Source organism: Galleria mellonella, unplaced genomic scaffold, assembly GCF_026898425.1.
Source record: "Galleria mellonella isolate WM207_F2 unplaced genomic scaffold, CSIRO_AGI_GalMel_v1 utg139, whole genome shotgun sequence".
Classification (NCBI taxonomy): domain Eukaryota; kingdom Metazoa; phylum Arthropoda; class Insecta; order Lepidoptera; family Pyralidae; genus Galleria; species Galleria mellonella.
Window position 1 is genome coordinate 4,079,568 of NW_026441995.1, and position 19,935 is coordinate 4,099,502.

General features: G+C 33.3%; 1 protein-coding gene across 4 annotated transcripts in view; it reads left to right on the forward strand.

Moving 5' to 3' along the window:
- LOC113513044 (zinc finger protein 585B-like) overlaps nt 1-19,935 on the forward strand; it is a 38,913-nt gene that overhangs the window by 12,916 nt on the left and 6,062 nt on the right. For all 4 annotated transcript variants that reach the window (XM_031909352.2, XM_031909354.2, XM_031909350.2 and 1 more), the window contains exons 7-10: nt 14,454-14,569; nt 15,305-15,485; nt 16,549-16,685; nt 18,015-18,201. In XM_031909352.2, the coding sequence (XP_031765212.1) occupies nt 14,454-14,569; nt 15,305-15,485; nt 16,549-16,685; nt 18,015-18,201 (621 nt within the window). The remainder of the gene's footprint in view (nt 1-14,453; nt 14,570-15,304; nt 15,486-16,548; nt 16,686-18,014; nt 18,202-19,935) is intronic.

Consider the following 19,935-nt stretch of genomic DNA (forward strand, 5'->3'; position numbering starts at 1 on the left):
CAAACTCATGTTCATATAAAATTAATAAGGATAGAAACGCGGAATCGCGTGTTCTGTAAGTAGAAATTTGACTTTACAATAACATTTTTTTACTATTATTATTAAAATAAAATCAAATTCAGAAAATAAAAATTGAGAGACTACTTTTATTAGTTTTTTTTATGCAACTTAGAATGGCAAACAAACTGACGGCCCACCTGATGGAAAGTGGTAATCGTCGCCTAAAGACATGAACAGTACCATGGATATATAGAGTAAACTGTTTCGTCTATGATAACCCCCCCTCGCATCCATTTCTGAGAACTACAGTCTTATACCTCTATATCCTGTCAATTCACTATTATATCTCACCCTTTAAACCGAAACAGCCATGCAAAACACAACTGCTTCACGATAGAAAAACGAATGGGACAGAGGTACCTAAGCAAACGACTTTTGTACATTCTCCCTCTGGTAGTTTCTAGAAAATTCTCCTGGAAAACGTACAATTGTAATAAACCATTACAATTATATTCGTAATTTAATAATAATAATATTTTTTTAATCAATACATAATTGATTATGTAATTATTGAAACTATCTTATCACATATCGCATAAAACCATATACGATACGATATATACGATTATAAATAATTACATGTACATGTGTTCCCAAGCCTCTCTCCCGGTAATTCGTCCTTGCGAGACATTAGACCCGTTATAGAGTTTATAACTAGTGTGAATAGTGACTGGTTAGGGGGGGATCGAGGTTGCCGACCGTTGGAGCGCCCGGTTGGCATCGACGCCAACGAATCATGAAAGTAAAATATAATACTAACAATCCCACCCGGTTTCATACGAATAGTTGGGTAGAAAGATAATTGTAATAGTAAGTTTTTGTTATTTTGAGTTACGTTATTCTAGTCTAGTTCTTTTGTTTGAAATTTCTTTCTCTTTTTTTATATAGAAATCTGTTGGTAGTACTATTGATCACATTTAATATGTAATCTTATTATAATTATATATTGTATTATTGTTTGTTAATAAAATAAAATAAAAATTGTCACAGTATTGTACATCGTTCTATCCGCTGACATTGATGCTCCTTTACACTTTGGGTTTGCTGGAAGAGAACTCTTGTATAGTTAAACTGGTCTTCCTATTATTAGTATGTTATATATTATACAATAAAGTATAAATAAATATTTATTTTAATTTTCGTAGGGATCTCTAATTTTTGTTTTAAACAATATTAAACCGATCTTATTGATATAATAAATACGAATATCATAATTTATTGGTATTTTCCGACCTCTGTTCGTTTAACGAAAAAATTTAGACTCTTAAGTAGACTTGTGAATAGTAAGTACACACTCTTGTTACAGATTACTAATTATTTCCATTTCTCCCAATATAAAATACAATAATATACATAACATACACAGTCAATTAATACAAAAAATATTTTCTGGCTATATCCTCACTTTATGTCCTGTTATTTGAAAAAAAAAACATGGCATAGTCTGTAATATTCTATTAAGTCGTTCATGTCTATAGACGACGCTCACCACTTTCCAACAGATGGGCCGTCAGCTTGTAGTATAAAAAAAAAAAACTTGGTCTCTCCAAGTGTTTAGAAATATATATTATTATTATACTATGTAACTATAGTTATGTATTACTAACAATATGCTAAACAAGTTTTCATTGTTGGTCATCGATGTGTAGGTAGGGGGTGACCCCAGGGACGCAGAGCTCGCCTTTCACCCCTTTTTTGGGTTAACGCCGGCGCGTAGGATTGTACTTACATAAAATTTTTAACATATTATTTCTTTGAAATTATAACAGAAAGAAAGAATTCTTTTATTATATAAAAAATGTCTAATTATTTTATTATTATGAATAACTAGCTTTTACTTGCAACTTTGTCTGCAATTTGGAATATGTCGATTAATATAATAAATAGCCTATATCCTTTTTGATTCTAAATATATTCTAATATGTGTAAACCAAATTTCATCACGATTGGTTCAGCCGTTATGATTCCAGTAAGCAACGAATATTTATAATACTAATATAATATTTATAATAATACTAGTTTAAATCCAACTTTAACTAAATTTAATTTAAACTAGCAATTATATAGATATGCTCACAGCAGGGGGACTAGCGGTCCCATTCCTAACAATTTATCCTGTTAGGTCCACATCCAGGCGATTCTCCCTAGAAACCATAATAGTTATTGTAAATTTGGATTAATTCGACATCGTCGCAATGGGATAACTGACCTAATTTCATCCTCACCTACTCATATTGTTTCCCACTAGTTCCATGCCAGCGTACATCGAAAGCATAGGCGAGGTTATCATTGCATTTCCATTCCAAAAGGAAGCTCATAGTTAGCAAAATTAATAATTGTATTACCGCCGTTTGGTGCTTATTTGTATCGTAAAATTCCATGTAGAAAATATCTTACAGGCTCGTCTCTTATAAACTATTATCTAAATAGACAATAGTTTAGTAGAATTCCAAAGCTTACGATTAAATTTTCGAAACTCTTGATCTTTTGTCTCGGCTTTTAAATGACTATACAGTTTTAGACATAGTACATTTAAATATACATAATGTTAACTGAAATTTAAATAACTGTTGAGCTTTCTTTCGGGTTCTTCTTAACAGATAACATTCTGAACACAGCAGTTGAATCGTAAAAGATAACGAGTTAAAAAAGCTTGTAAACAAGTTTATTTGAATAAAGGTTACTTGCATTTGAATTTATAGAGAACGAACTTCATGCTAGAGATTCTTGGTACTTGATGGAATTTGGAGTCCATATTTATAAGTGAAACATGTAAAGGACCTGTAGAAGTAATGTATTTTTTTATATAACTTAAAATGGGAAACAAGCTGACGACCCACTGGATGGAAAGTGGTAACCGTCACCTATATACTATACTAAACGTCACCTACATAATGTATGTAAGTGTGCACCACTACTACAGGTTTATATTATAAACATAATTGGAGATACCTTGAAAGCTAAGGAGAGATATTTCTTCAGTATTTAAGGTATCCTTCATACCGAAGACTATAATTTAATTTCAACAAAATTCAATACCAAGAATAAGTTATCTTCATATTACTAGTTTTAACCCGTGGCTTCGTCCGTATAATCGGAATATAACTGGGATAAAAAATACTGTCTCTCCATCCCAAACACTGTCCATACAAAAATTACATTTTCGTTCCATAAGTAATTTAAAATTGTGTCCTACAAAAAAATCTACTTTAATTGTGGCAAAACCAGTCATTTTGATTTAAAAATTAACTACAGATTAGATTTTGATAAATTGATAAGATTTCTATAAGACCAGATAAAAAAGAATTTCCCAAATCGGTTTATATGAAATACCATATGATAAAGTTATGAGGTAACAAACATAAAAAAACAGCAAATTGAGATCGTTTTGAAGTCGGTTGAAAAATGACGATTTGTCGTGCCGTTGTGGCGCGTAAATGAAAAAAAAACCACACACACTTTCATATTTATAATATTAGTAAAGATAAATTCACATATATTGATACATCTGAAAATAGGTAACGTATTCTGTATCCAGTTAAAACGAACATATTCGACTTTTATAAAAACTCCCCATTTCAAAGGAGGTTTCCCCCATGGGTCGACCCGTGAGGGGGACCGAAAAGGGGGATTGTGCTTATTCCAAGGGATGCTAGATTAGGGACCGCTGCAGAGATCTAATTTATTTTTGGAAGGAGGGGCGGCGACCTCGGTATGTCGGAGAAACTGTCTGTTGATTTTTAACGGTATTACATTCGTATGTGTGTTATTATAAGATATTTTATATGGACCATATTAATATAATTTTGCATATCATATAGGTCGCTTTTTATAATAATTTCCATTCAAGTTGATTTCATTTATAAGCGTAAGAATTAAGCATAATTCTAAGCTGGGTTTGGAATGTTATTCTATCGGAAGACACTCGACAGTTATTCCTTTGAAATCTTTAAACAAAGTCGTTGATAAATTTGTATACAGTGCTATAGCTTTTTAGCAGCTATTATAGACGCGTGGATTTTAAAACAGGATTACCAATAAGATCACTTCTAGATGATGTATCAAAATAACACATACACCAGTTTTTAAATAGACATTTAGAAATACAATTATGTAAACCGTATCCAATTTGGTGTAGTAGTTTTTGCGATCATATAGACAGATAAAATTTAAAAAAATTACACTTTTGGCATATATTGGTCTAATCAAGACCCGTTGATTAATTACTCATATATTTTGTTTTTATTATATTAATCAAATAATTTATTTTATTATTATTATTGTAAGGTGTATTATACAATACGTATTAGTCAATCGTGTATTTAAAATTAAAAAGAATCAAATAATGTACAATTTTGCTCCACAAAAAAAGCGTCTCAATTGTGACAACTTCGAAGTATTACCTCGTTCGTAAAATAAAATTTCGAAATCTTTGTTGTCAATCGTGTAACATACATATTGTGTTCTACAAAAATCACAAAACTACTTATATTGATTTAAAAACTAAACTACTGAAATGATTTTAATAAAATTTCTACCCAAATCGGTTTGTAACTGACGGAATTATAAGGTAATACATAAAAGACTGTACAAAAGTCGTTTGCTTGGTCACCTCTGTCCTTTTCGTGTTTCTACCGTGAAGCAGTTGTGTTTACATGGCTGTGTTTCGGTTTGAAGGGTGGTATATGGCAGTGAATTTACAGGGTACAGAGGAATAACACCTGAGTCCTCAGGAATGGCAACGCATGGTATTTGACAGTGAATTTACAAGATTTTTGGAAATTAATATAAAAAATCGAGGAGAATTAATACAAGGGTTCTTAATGGTGGGGATTTACTGGGTACAGAGGAATAACATCTAAGTCCTCAGGAATGGCAACACATGGGGAGTATCATAGGCGAAATAGTATACTCTGTTGTGCCCATGTTACTGCTCATGTCTATAGGCGACGGTTACCAATTTCCATCGGGTGGGCCGTCAGCTTGTTTGCCATTCTAAGTCGAAAAAAAGTACAAAGGAATTGAATATTTTTAATACCGTTTATACATAACATAATGTTTATACATTACATGTAATGTTAGTATATTAGAATAAAATAATTAAATTAAAATCATCTTTATTCAAATAATATAGTTTACAAGCACTTATAAATCATATTTTTTATATGAATCTCTTGTTGTATTAGGAAATTGCTGAGAAGAACTCAACTGTTACTCTTTTAAATCTCTATTAAGAGTATTTATTTAAATGTACCTACTATATCTAAAATTACATGGTCATTAAAAAGCTCGTGCATGATCTACTAACACAACGCACTTTGTTCAAAAAATATTTCTTAATTTATTAAAAGATCCAAAATGTCCTTCGGTATTATTATTCGGTATTATATCATTTAATACCAATTTCTATAAAAGACCTATTAACTCTTTCTAAACGATACAGCAAGTTTGTATTTGTATCTAGTATTATGATTATTACTTAGCCGTATAAGCCCGGTGTAGAATGAGCCACCCCTTCCTTTCCCGTGGGTGTCGTAAGAGGCGACTAAGGGAACTTAATGATCGAGGGCTGGGCTGCAGCGTTCTTCTTATAACATCACCAAATCCTAACCGCGGTTACCAACTCGCCTGTTAAGCGTGGCAACTACTGCTAAGAACCCCCCCACCCCACCACCCGGCCTTATGGGGGGAGGCTTATGTTCATCAGTAGACAGTTAACGGCTGATATTATGATGATGATTGAAGATTATTGAGATCGCGGCTGGCTTTTGGCCACAACAGATTATTAGTGTTTTGCTGTTTTGAGGGCAAAGCAAAAAACTTAATTGTGACCATTTTGTGTTACTATGGCACACGTATGAAGGGGAAAATTATTACTTCTGTTATGCATTTTGCTTTTTTTTTTGTATATGTTTTCTTTTATCTCATTTTACTGGCCCTAATTATCAATGTTTGTTGTTATTTGTGTGCTGTATGGAATGCAAATAAATTATCTATTTATAGTGTTTAAGCCTGCGTACAGCACCGCCGCCGAATTTAATTTGGTGGTAAGGTTTTAATTGCCAGGACCACATTGAGTATTATTATCAAGAGTGATTCCAAGAAGGACAGCCATTCATTAATTATTTGGCTTTCTCAATATCTGGGTCAACAATATTTTAATGAAATTAGTATAGGATAGGATCCAACACCAGTGTCTAATCTGTCGATTGTAATCATCAAAATCTATTCGGAACTGACAAGATACCAATTATTGCACAATGAGGCCTATTCTGAAGCGCCAATTTTCTAAATCTATGTCAAAAGTTAAAATTTAATTTTGTTATCACAGCGAAATTTTTATTCTAAGGATTAATATAAACTATGTCTATAGGTACTAAATTATAAAAAGGCAAATTTGTGAAGTTGGATGTTCGCGGTGATCTCCTATATTACTCATCAGATTTTAAATATTCTTTCACTATTGGAAAGCTGTATTACCCCCAAGTGTTGTAGGCAATTTTTTATATTTTCAATAATTAAACACAATAAATGTAATTGAAGTCGAAAAAATTCTATAATATGTCGTGCACTGCCTGAACGGTTTCAAATAAAGGAATAAAATCTATAGCAAAAATATTCATTACCTTTAGCTTTACAAAAAAGTTAGCGACACCATATATCTAAGTTTAATATCTCAGCCAAAAAAGGTATATATGTTAAAAAAAAATTACAATATTATGTTTGGATACAGATTTGACGTATACTTTAAAAATTCTTATAAAAATGTACTGTTATGTAATTAATTCGTGTAAGAATAGCTAAATCAAAATGGAAATTTCATGGAGATAAAGTTTACTTTTTACAGCATATCAATTGATGAAGTTGGTCAGAAAATAATACGAAATCATTTTAAAATCTTATAGAATATTAGTGTAGTACTTTTACACACGCCAAAGTAACCAGCCTTACTAAAATGTGTTCAACCGTTTAAAAGTTACACAAAGAAATATTGCACCTGTGCGAAGCGGGGGCGGGTCGCTAGTTTTTAATATATTTAAGTTAAAATTATTATTTAGTTTATGATGATTAATTAAACAGTAATTTGGCGAAACTATTAAATTAAAATATTAGAGTAATCGATAAGTTTAAAGAAATAGCCCCATAAAATTGGCCTCATTATTATTTACATTCTAAACTATTAATGGCGCTAGCTTTTTACTCACCATTTTGTCAGCGTGGCAGGGATAAAAAATAGTCTATATCTATCTCTCCATCCTATATAGTACATTTATACCAAATGTCATATTAGTGATTGGTTGTACGAGACAACAAACAAACAAACAAACTGACTTTCACATTTATAATATTATTAGTGAAGAATTGAGAGCCATCTGTTTACTGTACTTTTTTTTTATTATTTATTATTTGACAAAAAACACAAAGTTACAAACACAAGATACAATGGGCCCCACACTAGGTACTAGGCGAACTTGTATCGTAGCCACCCGACAAAGATTAACAAATCACAATGTGTTATAATAAAAAGTACATAATAAGCGGGTATTAATATAAAAAAGGAATATAAAATTGAACTAGTGATTATTGGTGATCAGTCCATCCCGAAAAATTGTAACGTTAATAAAATCAATAATATAAATACACAAGTAATTATAAAACACTAGTAATATATGCCCTTAAGAGAAGCGAAGTTGAATAAACGAATGTGGGAGTGTTCGTGAGTATGTGTGAATGTGTTTTGTGTAATCTATGTGAAAAATATGAAAGTATACTATCACTCAAATTTTAAAGCATTCAATTACACGTCTGATTAAATTCTGTTAGCACTTCCCAGCGACGTTCTCGGTGGGAGATTTTTTTTTTTTTTATATTTATAAGGGGTTACTGTCACGTATGTAACACAAAAAATGGAAGGGGGACGGTTGAGGAGGGTCGATTGGGTTGCGTTTCTACCGGTTTGCCACTAGGTCAGTGCTGTAGTGTAGAGTAAAATATTTATGTTTACAATGAAGCTAGCTTCTGCCGTTCGTTTTGCCTCTAGTATTTGAACGGTTTATTTGTATATTAGCGCGTCCTGCGACTTTGTTCGTGTGATCGGAATATGTTCTTTAACTAGGATAAAAAATAGTCTTTCTTCGTTCCATGTCGTACAATAATAAAATTTTTTTATTTATTTGTATATTCATGGTGATTGATTAAGCCGTTAAAGCGTTAAGAGGTAAGAAACAAATTTACTTTCACATTAGTAAGGATGACACGGATATCTTTGACAGTTCTGAACGGATTTTGATGTCTCTTAATTGGAATTCATACCATATATTCTCGTGTTAGTCCCATATGAATTATGTATCGATTAATACTACAAATTTTTGGGAGCATAAAGCTGATTGTAGTGAAATAAAATGTACCTACTTTAAATAAAAGATTTAGTCACTAAATTAACCCTTAAAAGCCTGATTTTTTAAATCGAATTAAAAAATATATGTGTACCCTTTATTTTGTTTACTAATGGGGAAAAATAGTAAAAAATCAAAACGATATTTTTATATATTTATTTAAAAAAAAAAAAAACATTTGGTAACATGTAAACAGCCAAATATTACAATAAAATCGATTGTAGGCGCCCAATGCGATTTATAACCCCGGTATCAAATTTAAAACTTCAGGTATTTAAGGGTTAATTCTAAGGATTTATAAAAAAAAATATTTGAATGTAATGTCGTTTACTGGTAAATTCAAAATGTATTTATCGTTTCTACATCGTATTTATGACTAAAATATATGTTTTACTAGTGTCATAAATTTGTATTCTTACTACTAATTTAAATTTATATAAATTAATATAAACTGTAACTGTGAAAAAAATATATGAGAAGTCTATAACAGCATTAAAAGTCAAAACAATTTTTTTGTTGTTCCAGTTCACGCAAAAATTATTACACCAATTTGGATATGGTTTTCACAGTTCTGTTTCTGAAGATTTATATTAAAATATAATCTATATCTATACTTATAATAAATTTGTAGAGAAGTCAATTCTGTACATGAAATATATTTCCAAAATAACTATCAGGGGTGATTAGTGATCCATACTGATGCCAAAAATGCAATCAGTAAAGTTTTTGTCTGTGTGTCTGTATGTTCGTTATAGAAACAAAAACTAATCGACGGATTTTATCGAAACTTGGTACAATTATTCTTCATACTCCTGGGCAGGTTATAGTATACTTTTCATCACGCTACGATCAATAGGAGCAGAACAGTGAAGGGAAATGTTAAAAATGTCCACCCGTGCGACGCCGAGACGAGCCGCTAGTTGTAAATGTGTTTAATTTTAATACAACATCTAAAAGTGGTGTAATTCATTGGTTTTCCTATTTATGAAATCCACATGTACAAAGTACCGGGCAAATAGCTAATATAAATAGTTATATGTATCTAATATAGTATAAAATACCACTAACCTACATTACATATAAGCAGGTAGGTAGGTAGGCAACCGTTATCTTTTGGAGGGGAGCTCGGGCTCGGTGTGCCCAAAGGGCTGTATACCTGAGCTGGTCCCTCGATGGGTGGGGCGCGCCCTTTCTGCCCCGATACAATACGTTTGAAGTCCTACTAGTTATTATTAATTGACGTCGTCTAAACAAAACGTTACAAAATTAATTTCAAAGCAATATGCTTCGTAGTTCTATTTTCAAAAGTAAGATGTTTTCAGTTAGAAATTCTCATGTTATGTCTCCGTACCCTGTTTTTTCTTTTATTTCACTTGGTAGTGCGATAACGTCGCGATTTTCACCCGATGTTATTCTGTATTAGGTGCCATATTAGTTTGATTACGTCTGAATGTGCCTTTTTCTTTATGGACTAAAAATGTGCTAGTTGCGTTAGAAAATCTACTTAAAGATACACAATTTCACGTTCCAAATTCAAATACTGTGAATGTAATGCATTTATGAAATATTTCATTGTCCATTCCCGTTTTCTACATATCGTAGGCTTTTCACGTATTGTATGACGTAAGAGAAGTCAAAGTTTTGTAACGATATTAAGATGTATTTAAAAATATTTTTAACACGTAAACCTAATGTGGTTCACATTAGGTTTACGTGTTAAAAATATTTTTTAATAGTAAAAATAAAATTTAATAGAATGAAAAAGTACCTTCTGACTACTAGATCTGAAGGGATTTAAACCCATATCTCTCTGCTATCCGGACTAAAATCATGATATACTTAATAAATGTTGGCGTTGTCAAAAAATACAGCAGCGTATGGCAACAGTGATCCGTTTCTTGTATCATGCCCCGAACGTTTACATGACAATTCGGGACGCATTGTTCTGTTTATACGTGTTCTATGGGCAAGCGATAAAAAATAAGTTCTTTTGATTACTTTAAACAAGTAGATAATGACCTCGAGTTCGAACCATGATTAAACTCTAGTTACATCAAATTCACAAGCGGAGTCATAGGCATCGTCTAGTTTACAAGTTTCTATGGGGGGAGGTACTCCCAGTGGGCGCTGAAGCTTTTTAAGGAGGCGGTAGCGGGTCCAGGGGCAAATGGGGGACGGCAAGGCCTAAATGGGGGCGGCGGCGTTTTGATATTAATATAGTAATAATTATTTTGTTAATATAATACATTTTGATTAGTATTTTGATATAGATATATATATAAGGGTGAGTAATATATAGGAATATCTATATGTTGTATTGACAAAATTTATACATATATGGGCTCAATAACAGATATATTAGATATCAGTTATTTAGTATATAATATCGAACAGAAGAAACCGTTCGAATTATCCGGTATGGGCGATATCGCAAATGGTACTAATCAATATTTATCAGAACTCAATATATAGTTACATATCAAATATATTACCAATCTCTAACTACTGGCTTTACCCGCGTTGATTCGAATAAAGAATGGCCTATCTGTTAATGTAAAATGTAACTTATCTATGTACCAAATTTCTTTCAAATCTGCCTAGCCAAACTTTTATAAATTTCCAAATGTTATTTACAAATTTTCACATGAATGGATGGTAAAATAGGAAAGTTTGTAAAAATAATGCTATTCAAACGAGCTTTTAAACTGCTGAACGAGTTTCAATGTAATTTGGTACGCAGAGAGACCAAATCTTGGACTAACCAACGAAATCTTTCAAGATTTTGCCTTTCTGCTATTATTTTTTCTTGAAGTGTTTTGTTTTTCTTCATATGTCCCTACCTAATTTTTGTATTCCTATTTTAAAATTTTGAGACAACCTCTTACCAAAACTAATGTAGAATTTTGGACTAAATCTTTTCATTCAAAATATAACTTGACAAAAATATTGATTAATTGACGCGTTAGTATGTTATTTTTTATGGTGATTTAAAAACTTTTACACGAATACTGTTGAATTGTAAACATCCCAGTATTTATATTTTAATTCTCTTAAGTTTTGTGCGTGTTATAATAGTCGAATTTACATAGCAACACGGCTGTATTATGGGCGTATTTTGGTACATAGCGTAGACTGTCTGCTACCTCATAGGGGTGGTGGGAAAGGAATTAGATTCTGAGCCCACCCCAAAACAGCCCCGGATTGCCAAAATAGTCTTCGATAATAAATCGGTGTGAGGTGGAGTTATGTTCGTTACATATTTTGTTTAGAATATTGCAATAAACATACAGTCCCAATAGCAACGTGCTTCCAAACGACTTCGAAAAAAAAAAAAGGTTTTGAATTCGGTTGTATTTTTTTTATTTTTGTCGCCTCATAACTCCGTCAGTTCTACGCCGATTTGTAACATTCTTTTTTTTTATCTGAGAGGATATACTTACAGATTGGTCCCATATAAATTTTATCAATCGGTTCAGTAATTTAATTGTTAGACCAAAACAACCGTTACCACAATCTTTAATTATTGTGTGTGTTAGGTATCACGTAATTTATGTAAATAGGATTTTTAAAACTTAAAAATTGTAGGTTTATTCCTATTTATTTCTATAAAGTGTATGATCAGTGAGCCTATTAGTTACTTTAGCTAACTATTGCTGTATGTCAGGCAGACCTCCACGCGGTCTCCCCTTTAAAACTATAGTGGTTAATTCTTAAAGAATTCAGTACGATGGACCAACTGACCTACTTTCGTTCTCATCTAGCCCCGCCAGCGTATACCGATGGCGCAGGCGAGGTTACACTATTTCTTTGTTGTCCATTAAAAAAAAAGCTCTCGATCATCATGATATTGCATCATATGTCGGTCAAATCGAATTACGTATCGAAATTAAAAAAAGTTATTTGTAACCTCTCTTAAGGAAACGTATCAAGAGAGATAAAGGAACTCTTATAGTGCGACTTTGTCTGTCCGTCCGTCTGTCCGTTTGTCGCATTACTATATTTCAATAACTACTAATGTTATTTACTAATGATTAGAAATTTGAAATTGTTTTACATTTTGTTGGCCAACAATATATTGCAATGTAAATAATTATTTTCATTGCTAGGAAGTACAAAAGGGATACTCAAAATTTTAAAATTAATTTACAAATGTGATAGAAAATGTTAGGAATACCCGATTTGAAAACCTTTTTGAAGCCGTTTGAAAAACACACGGCAGTGAAATTACAGGGTATACAGGCAAATTGCGTTTGCCCGCAAGAATAGCAACTTGTGAGGTTCATACATTTTGTGATAGGTGGTGCTGTTCGTATCTATATGGAGTGAAATCAAAATTCTTAGAGCATACTTTGATTTAACCCTTTTACTGGTGGTGGCAATGTGTGTGCCACCAACATTTTTATGATTTTTTTCCACTTTGTAGCACCAATACCATACTGGTGTTGGCAAGGATATTGCCACCATGTTTTTTTCTTCCACTAAATATGAATATTTTTTTTTCTTTAATAAAAGTTATTAAAGTACCCACAATAAACCCAAAAATCGAGTTTTTAATTTTCCGAGACACAAAATTGCTTCTACCAGTTAAGTAAAGGGTTAAGAACAGTAATGCATCGACTTACGCTATCCCTGATTTACACAAACTCGGAGTTACGCGATTTTCAAATCTTATCAATTAGATTGTTTGAACGCTACACAACTCTAGATTACTTCTGCCACACTATTGTCAAGCTAATGTGCATATTCGAAGTGTCCCACAAAATGGATGCGCAGCAAGGAGCCAGGAGCTCACGGAAATGCGTAAGCAATTATACCTTGATTTATGCGAATTCGACTTACGCAGTTATCCCTCAGTCCTACCTGTCATGTAAATGCAATGGAGGGGAGAAGGGATTGTTAGTAATGGGGGTTAGCAATTTCATTGCTAGTAATAAACCCTATCAAGTCGACCCCCTCGCTGTTCCCCCTGGAAACCATCATGATTGATTTATTGTTGAATTTGTCACGATGGACTAATTGACCTGCTTCATCCTTACCTATCATCCTTCACTGGTGCCCCACCAGTAAATGCTGATCGCGTAGGCGGGGTTACCATTCCATTATCATTCAATTAAAAATATCACGTAAATAAGAGGTATCACTGTAGGTATTCTATTATATATTTTTTAAAGTAGAGATTTGTTTGTTTTTTTATTAGCTTAAATTTTGGTAATGATACATTTTTTGTAAAAACTTATAGTTTTTTAGTTATTTATGAAAAACCGCTTTAAAACATGTATTTTTATCACGAAAAATCACAATCTTTGTGATCTTTAATGACTCAGAAAGTATTGATTCATTTCAAACACTTTATATAACAAATTTTGCTTAGAATTTGTCTCTCTATCGATTCCTGGGGTTATTTTTATTAAAATAATTTTCACCCCCGAGAAGGGTTGGCATGCATCCCCAGGGCAAAAGCGCAAGTTGCCACTATGTCACTTTTGTTTCTTAAGGTATCCCCCACCTACTCACCAATTTTCATGAAAATCGATGGAGATTCAACGAAATCGGAGGATCTTCATTGACTGTACTAATTCTTAAATTATTGATTTTTTTATTTACAAATATTCTGTCTATATATTAGCTGACCCAGCAAACGTTGCTTTGCTATATAAATTTTTTTTTCTAAATAGGAATATCCTAATCACCTAGTGATATGAAATGTACTTTACGACTTATTCTCATACCTATTTAAATTACATAAAAGATTTCATATAAATAAGTCGAGCCTTTTCTTAGGAGTTTGACCACAAACATCGTGATACAAGATTTTTATATATAATCTTTATTGCATTCAGAAATATATTAATAACATGAATTATTAGAAATAATCTGAGCAAAGGTGAATATATCTCTGAAAGAATTCTCTCAGTCAACCGACACTAAATTGTTTAAAAAATGTTACTAAAACTGATTCGACAAGCGCTTGTAACAAATTAAACATTTTCATTCCAGTATTCTACAACACGGAGAAACTGTTCAACCATATGAAGACGCACATGCAACAGTACAGCGCTGGGAACGGTAGCGGCTCCCCAACGCACGCTGGACGAGGGGACGCCGACTTACTCGTGAGTTAATAACCGTCTGTTTAAAATTAACCATAATTGTCTAGTACTGTGTGTATGCACCTTATCATTATGACTTGTCAGGTCTTAACATGGAATTATTTATACCTATTAATATTGTATAAGTGCTAAAGTTTTTAAAGATGGATGGATGTTTTTTTTTTTATTTATTTATTCATTAGTATAAATATGTATACATGGCGAACTTAATGCTAAAAGCATTCTCTCAAAGCAGTCAACCATAGGGAAGTGTCAGAATACTCGAATGCGGTACTACTACTTTTTGTTAGTTTTTCACGAATAAACTGCTAAACAGGTTTGAATAAAATATGGCACATATATATATATATATATATATATATATATATATATATATATATATATATATATATATATATATATATATACACACACATATATAGGGGTTTTTATGGATGATAATGGAATGGTAACCTCGCCTGCTCTATCGGTATACGCTAGCGGAGCACCAGTGATAGTAATAGGTGAGAATGAAAACAGGTCAGTTAGCACATCGTGACGAATTCCACAAGAATAGACCATGATGGTTTCCAGGGGGAACCGCGTGGATGTCGACCTGTTAAGGTGTATTGCTAGCAATGGGGCTGTTATACCTCATTACATTCCATTTGGCTTTTTTATGGTATTATTTTTTCTTTAATCTCTTTTTATACAGACATCCGTCAAGTTTATTATAAGAACCTTTTTTTTTGTTTACAGATAGAGAACACTTTGGACCTGTTAATAGAGAAGCCGATGAACCCGCAGACCACGAAAGCAGACCGGCCCCACGAGTGTCATATATGTCACAGGAAGTTCAAACGGAAACAGCATCTAAAAGTGCACGGGAACGTGCACCAGCGACAGCAGGCCACTATATGGTGCTCGCTCTGTAAAGAAGGTTTGTATCTATCTATTTATTTGTTTAAACTTTAATGCACAGCGAAACTATGTACGTATAGTGGACTTAATACCGGACAATGTTCTCTACCAACCATTGAGCAAACAGAGATATAATTTTTTTTTATACCACTGAGGTGGCAAACAAGCATACTCTCTCGTCTCTTGGGAAAACCTCGGCAGGGAGCTCATTTCATATCCTGAGTGTATTTGTACAGTATATGTAATAATTAGGCAGTGCGTTATTGAATGGAGGAAATATAAAAAGTAATAATCTGGTGTCTATTTAAATAACTCGCCAAACTATTTAATTTAATGTTAAAGCTAGCTTTCAGTGTTAACTTCGTACACGTGGATTTCATAAGTAGGGAAAACAAATGAATCTTTTCTAGATGGTGTGTCAATGAAAAAACATAGATATTAAAACATTAAAACATAGATAAATTGTGTGCTAATACAAACATACTTTGTTAAATAAATATATCTTTATTTTATATTATTAATGAATTAATAATTAATGAGTATACTTTATTTGCATTATACAATATAGGGAATAGGCAAGACAATAAATTCATACATTTATTATTTATATATATTTTTATATACCATATTATAAATAAGATTATAATATTACTGTAATAAGGCGATCTTATTGCTGTAAGCAATCTCTTTAAGATAACTTAAGGGTAACGAATTAATAGTTGTACAAGTAGGTACGATAATATTGTTTAATTAAGCAAGTTTGGCATAACAGCGTAAAGTATTAAGGAAAATAATTATAAGTACCTATTATCAAATTCAAAAACAAAATTGTTCATTATAGTTATATATTAACGAATACATACATATGTATTAAATATATACATAATACTAGAACAAATATATATATTAAAGTTAAACCTTCAGGAATACAACTATAGAAATAGCATCTAATTTGGTACAGTAGTTTTTACGTGATGCCAAAATAAACATGCAAACAGACAAAATTTCTATTTTTGTGGAAGCATTTCTATAGAGACACTATTTATATAATCTAAAGTTAACATGCACTTCGTTCAATACAGGATTTGTCAGCAACCATCAGTTTGAGACCCATGTGTGTGTGGTGAATCAGGACGGCAGTGAAAATGGTGACACAACGCCGGCAAACACAACGCAAGAGGCCAAGAAAGAGAATAAATACCCCTCGGACTGCATACAAGTAAGTACAATAGCTGGATAGATATATAATTTATTTGCATCACTTACAGCGCACAAATAAATAACATTAGATAGTGGTATATACCTAAAAAAAAAAATCATATACACAAAGAAAGTACACAAAAGAGGTAAGAATTTTTTTCTTAAGTGTACCACAGTAACACAATATAGTCAGTTTATTGCTTTGGCCTCAAAAGAGCAAAACACTGATATTCTACTGTGGCCAAATACGAAAAGACACTCCTGGGAGGAAAGGGATTGTTAGTAATGGAGACTAAAAATCCCATTGCTAGCAATATACCCAACCAGGTTGACCTCATCGCGGTTCCCTCTGGAAACCGTCGTGGTTAATTCCTGATGAATTCATCATGATGGGCTAACTGGCCTGTTTTCATTCTCATCTGTCACCCTTCACTGGTGCCCCGCCAGCGTATCCCATTAGCGCAGGCGGGGTTACCATTCCATTTTCACCAATCAAAAAATAAAAAATACAAAAAGACAGTAGTATGTTAACAGAACTTAATAGGTGACCGAGTTTACTTGAAATTATCACAGAAACACTCTCTAATTTTTTTTTTAATTATAAATAGTCTCCCAACGCACCACATTGAGGCAACGTACCCAAGATACTGGTAGCATTACCTCTTTGGATCCCTTAACATATCTTTTGCGCAAAGTAGCTACCACCTCTTGGGTCACCTCGATGAGGCGCGCTGCGATCGTCCGCTAGAAATGTTTTGCATCTGAGCCTCACACGCCCATAGTCTCTACAGTAAATGGTAAGCAATAATAAGACCCCTCCAGATGTATTTACGCCCCTCATTGTTTCCGCTGTCACTGTTGCAAAAATAAATAATTATAGATGGGAATTATAGAGTGATTCAATAGGAAGGTTTATATGCATAATACATGCGTAATATTGTAGAGAAACACTGATAATTTTAAAGGTTTCTATCGTGATGTGATGTAATGTGCACCCGTGCGAAGCCGAGGCAGGTCACTAGTATATCATATAATAAATAGAACTTTATATCCTTATTCACACGGACAAAGCTGCGAGAAACAGTGTGTATAATAAATTTCCAATGAACAGTGTTTTTTTTAAGGGATGACAGTGGAGTGGTAACTCCGCCTACGCTAATGGTATACGCTTGCAGGGCACCAGTGAATGATGATAGGTGAGATGAAAAGGCAGGTCAGTTAGCCCATCGTGACAAGGAATTCAGCACGATGGTTTCCAGACCACGTGGAGGTCTACCTGACAGGATATATTGCTAGCAATGGGAATGGTAGTCCGCATTACTAATAAATCCTTTCCCTCTATGTACAGGTGGTAATGGATGAGGGCGATCAGGAGTCGTCTGCGATGCTGGTAGAGGAGGAGCAGCTACCGGTGCCGCAGCGCGTCTTCGTGTGCAAATACTGCAGCAAGCCGTTCAAGCGCAAGGACCACTACAAGATACACCTGCATATACACACCGGCGTCAAGTCGTTCTTCTGTCCGGAATGTGGCAAAGGTATATTCTATGAAGTATCTATATCCGTGAAGCAGTTGTGTTTGCATGGCTGTGTTTCGATTTGAAGGGTGGGATATGGCGTGAATTTACTGGGTACAGAGGAATAACACCTGAGTCCTCAGGAATGGCAACGCATGGGGGGTATCATGGGCGAAACCCACTTTCCATCAGGTGGGCCGTCAGCTTGTTTGCCATTCTAAATTGTATAAAAAAAAAATTCTATTATATTCTTTTAACATAGGTCTTCTCAAAACCTACTGCAGGCACCAGTGCCTAACAAAACTGGTATCATATATGTAATTAATTAATTTATTTATTTATTTATAAAGACACACCAACAATATGCTCACAATAATTAAGTAGACAATATACAATGTTATTAGTAAGTAAAAGAGAAAAACTACTATTACAAAATGCTTAAATCTAAGTTTGAACAAAAAAATCTTACTCCTCACTACCAAGCTTATATATGAACATATCAATTAAAGGTGTATACAGCTCTCACAGACAAGCGTCAATGTACACTAACTAACAATTATATAATTAGAAAAGACCTAACTACCAATCCATATTATTAAGTCTAGTAAACTGCACTAAAGAATTACCAAAGATGTCGATATCATGGTCAACGTTTACGGCTTTATTATACGATGATAACATTCTGTTGAGGGGAGAATTGGATCCTAAGTTAGTACGACAAGCCTCAATTGAACCTCAAACTCTTAGTTTTTACTATCTTTTGTGATGAGAAAGAAAGAAGCCATTCATTCATCCCTTCATTGTCCAGATTCATAGTATCTAGATGGGTTACTTTAATCAAGTACATTTTACTTCACAAGTTAAAGAAAGTACTATTTCCGTGTGGCCCCAGCATGGAATAATCCATCCGTTTTTTTCCCGTGGGAGGCGGCTAAAAGAACTTAATGATCGAGGGATTGGCAGAAGCGTCCCTCTTTAAACATCACCAAAGTCTAACTGCGGTTGCCAACCCGCCTGCCAAGCGTTGCAACTACTGGCAGAACCTTCCAATAAAAGGAGGCCTATATTCAGCAGCGGACAGCTGATATAATGATGATTGTCCTATCAAAAACAAAGTATTTTGTCTTTTTCTCAACGACCTCTCCCCAAAGGTTGTCTGGAAGAGATCGCTTAGCAATAAGACCGACTTTTGTATCACTTCTCATTAATATTTACTGTATTTGTTATTTCTCTTTTTACTTGGAGCAATAAAGTGTAAATAAATAAATAAATATTTTTAACAAAAATTGTAGCCAGTGTCACTTGCGATAATGTTAGAATTGTAATTATACTCCATACATCAAAATCTGTTCACGCATTTAGGAATTATGGTGTAACAAACATACATAACTTATACATAATACTCTAATTATAATAATAATATTATTCTTTTTTTGGACAGTCAAAAATTTGCTCCTCAAGTAGACTCCATTTAAAAGTATGAGATTCCAAATTCATCTGTATTTTCTTCTATTTATGTAATGCGATATCTTTGTCAGTTCTGAAGCTATTTTGGTCACATATTAAATTTAGAATAGGCCATTTCTTAGTTTCCGTTAGGTGTCGGAAGAGGCGACAAAGGAAACAGCGGTCGAGGGATGAGCAGCTAAAAGTACAGTGGACAGTTAACGATCCTTTAAAATTATGACGTCTTTAACCTTCCGCCAACCGTGTGTTTTTTTGCACACCGTCAACCGTCACGGACGATATCGTCCC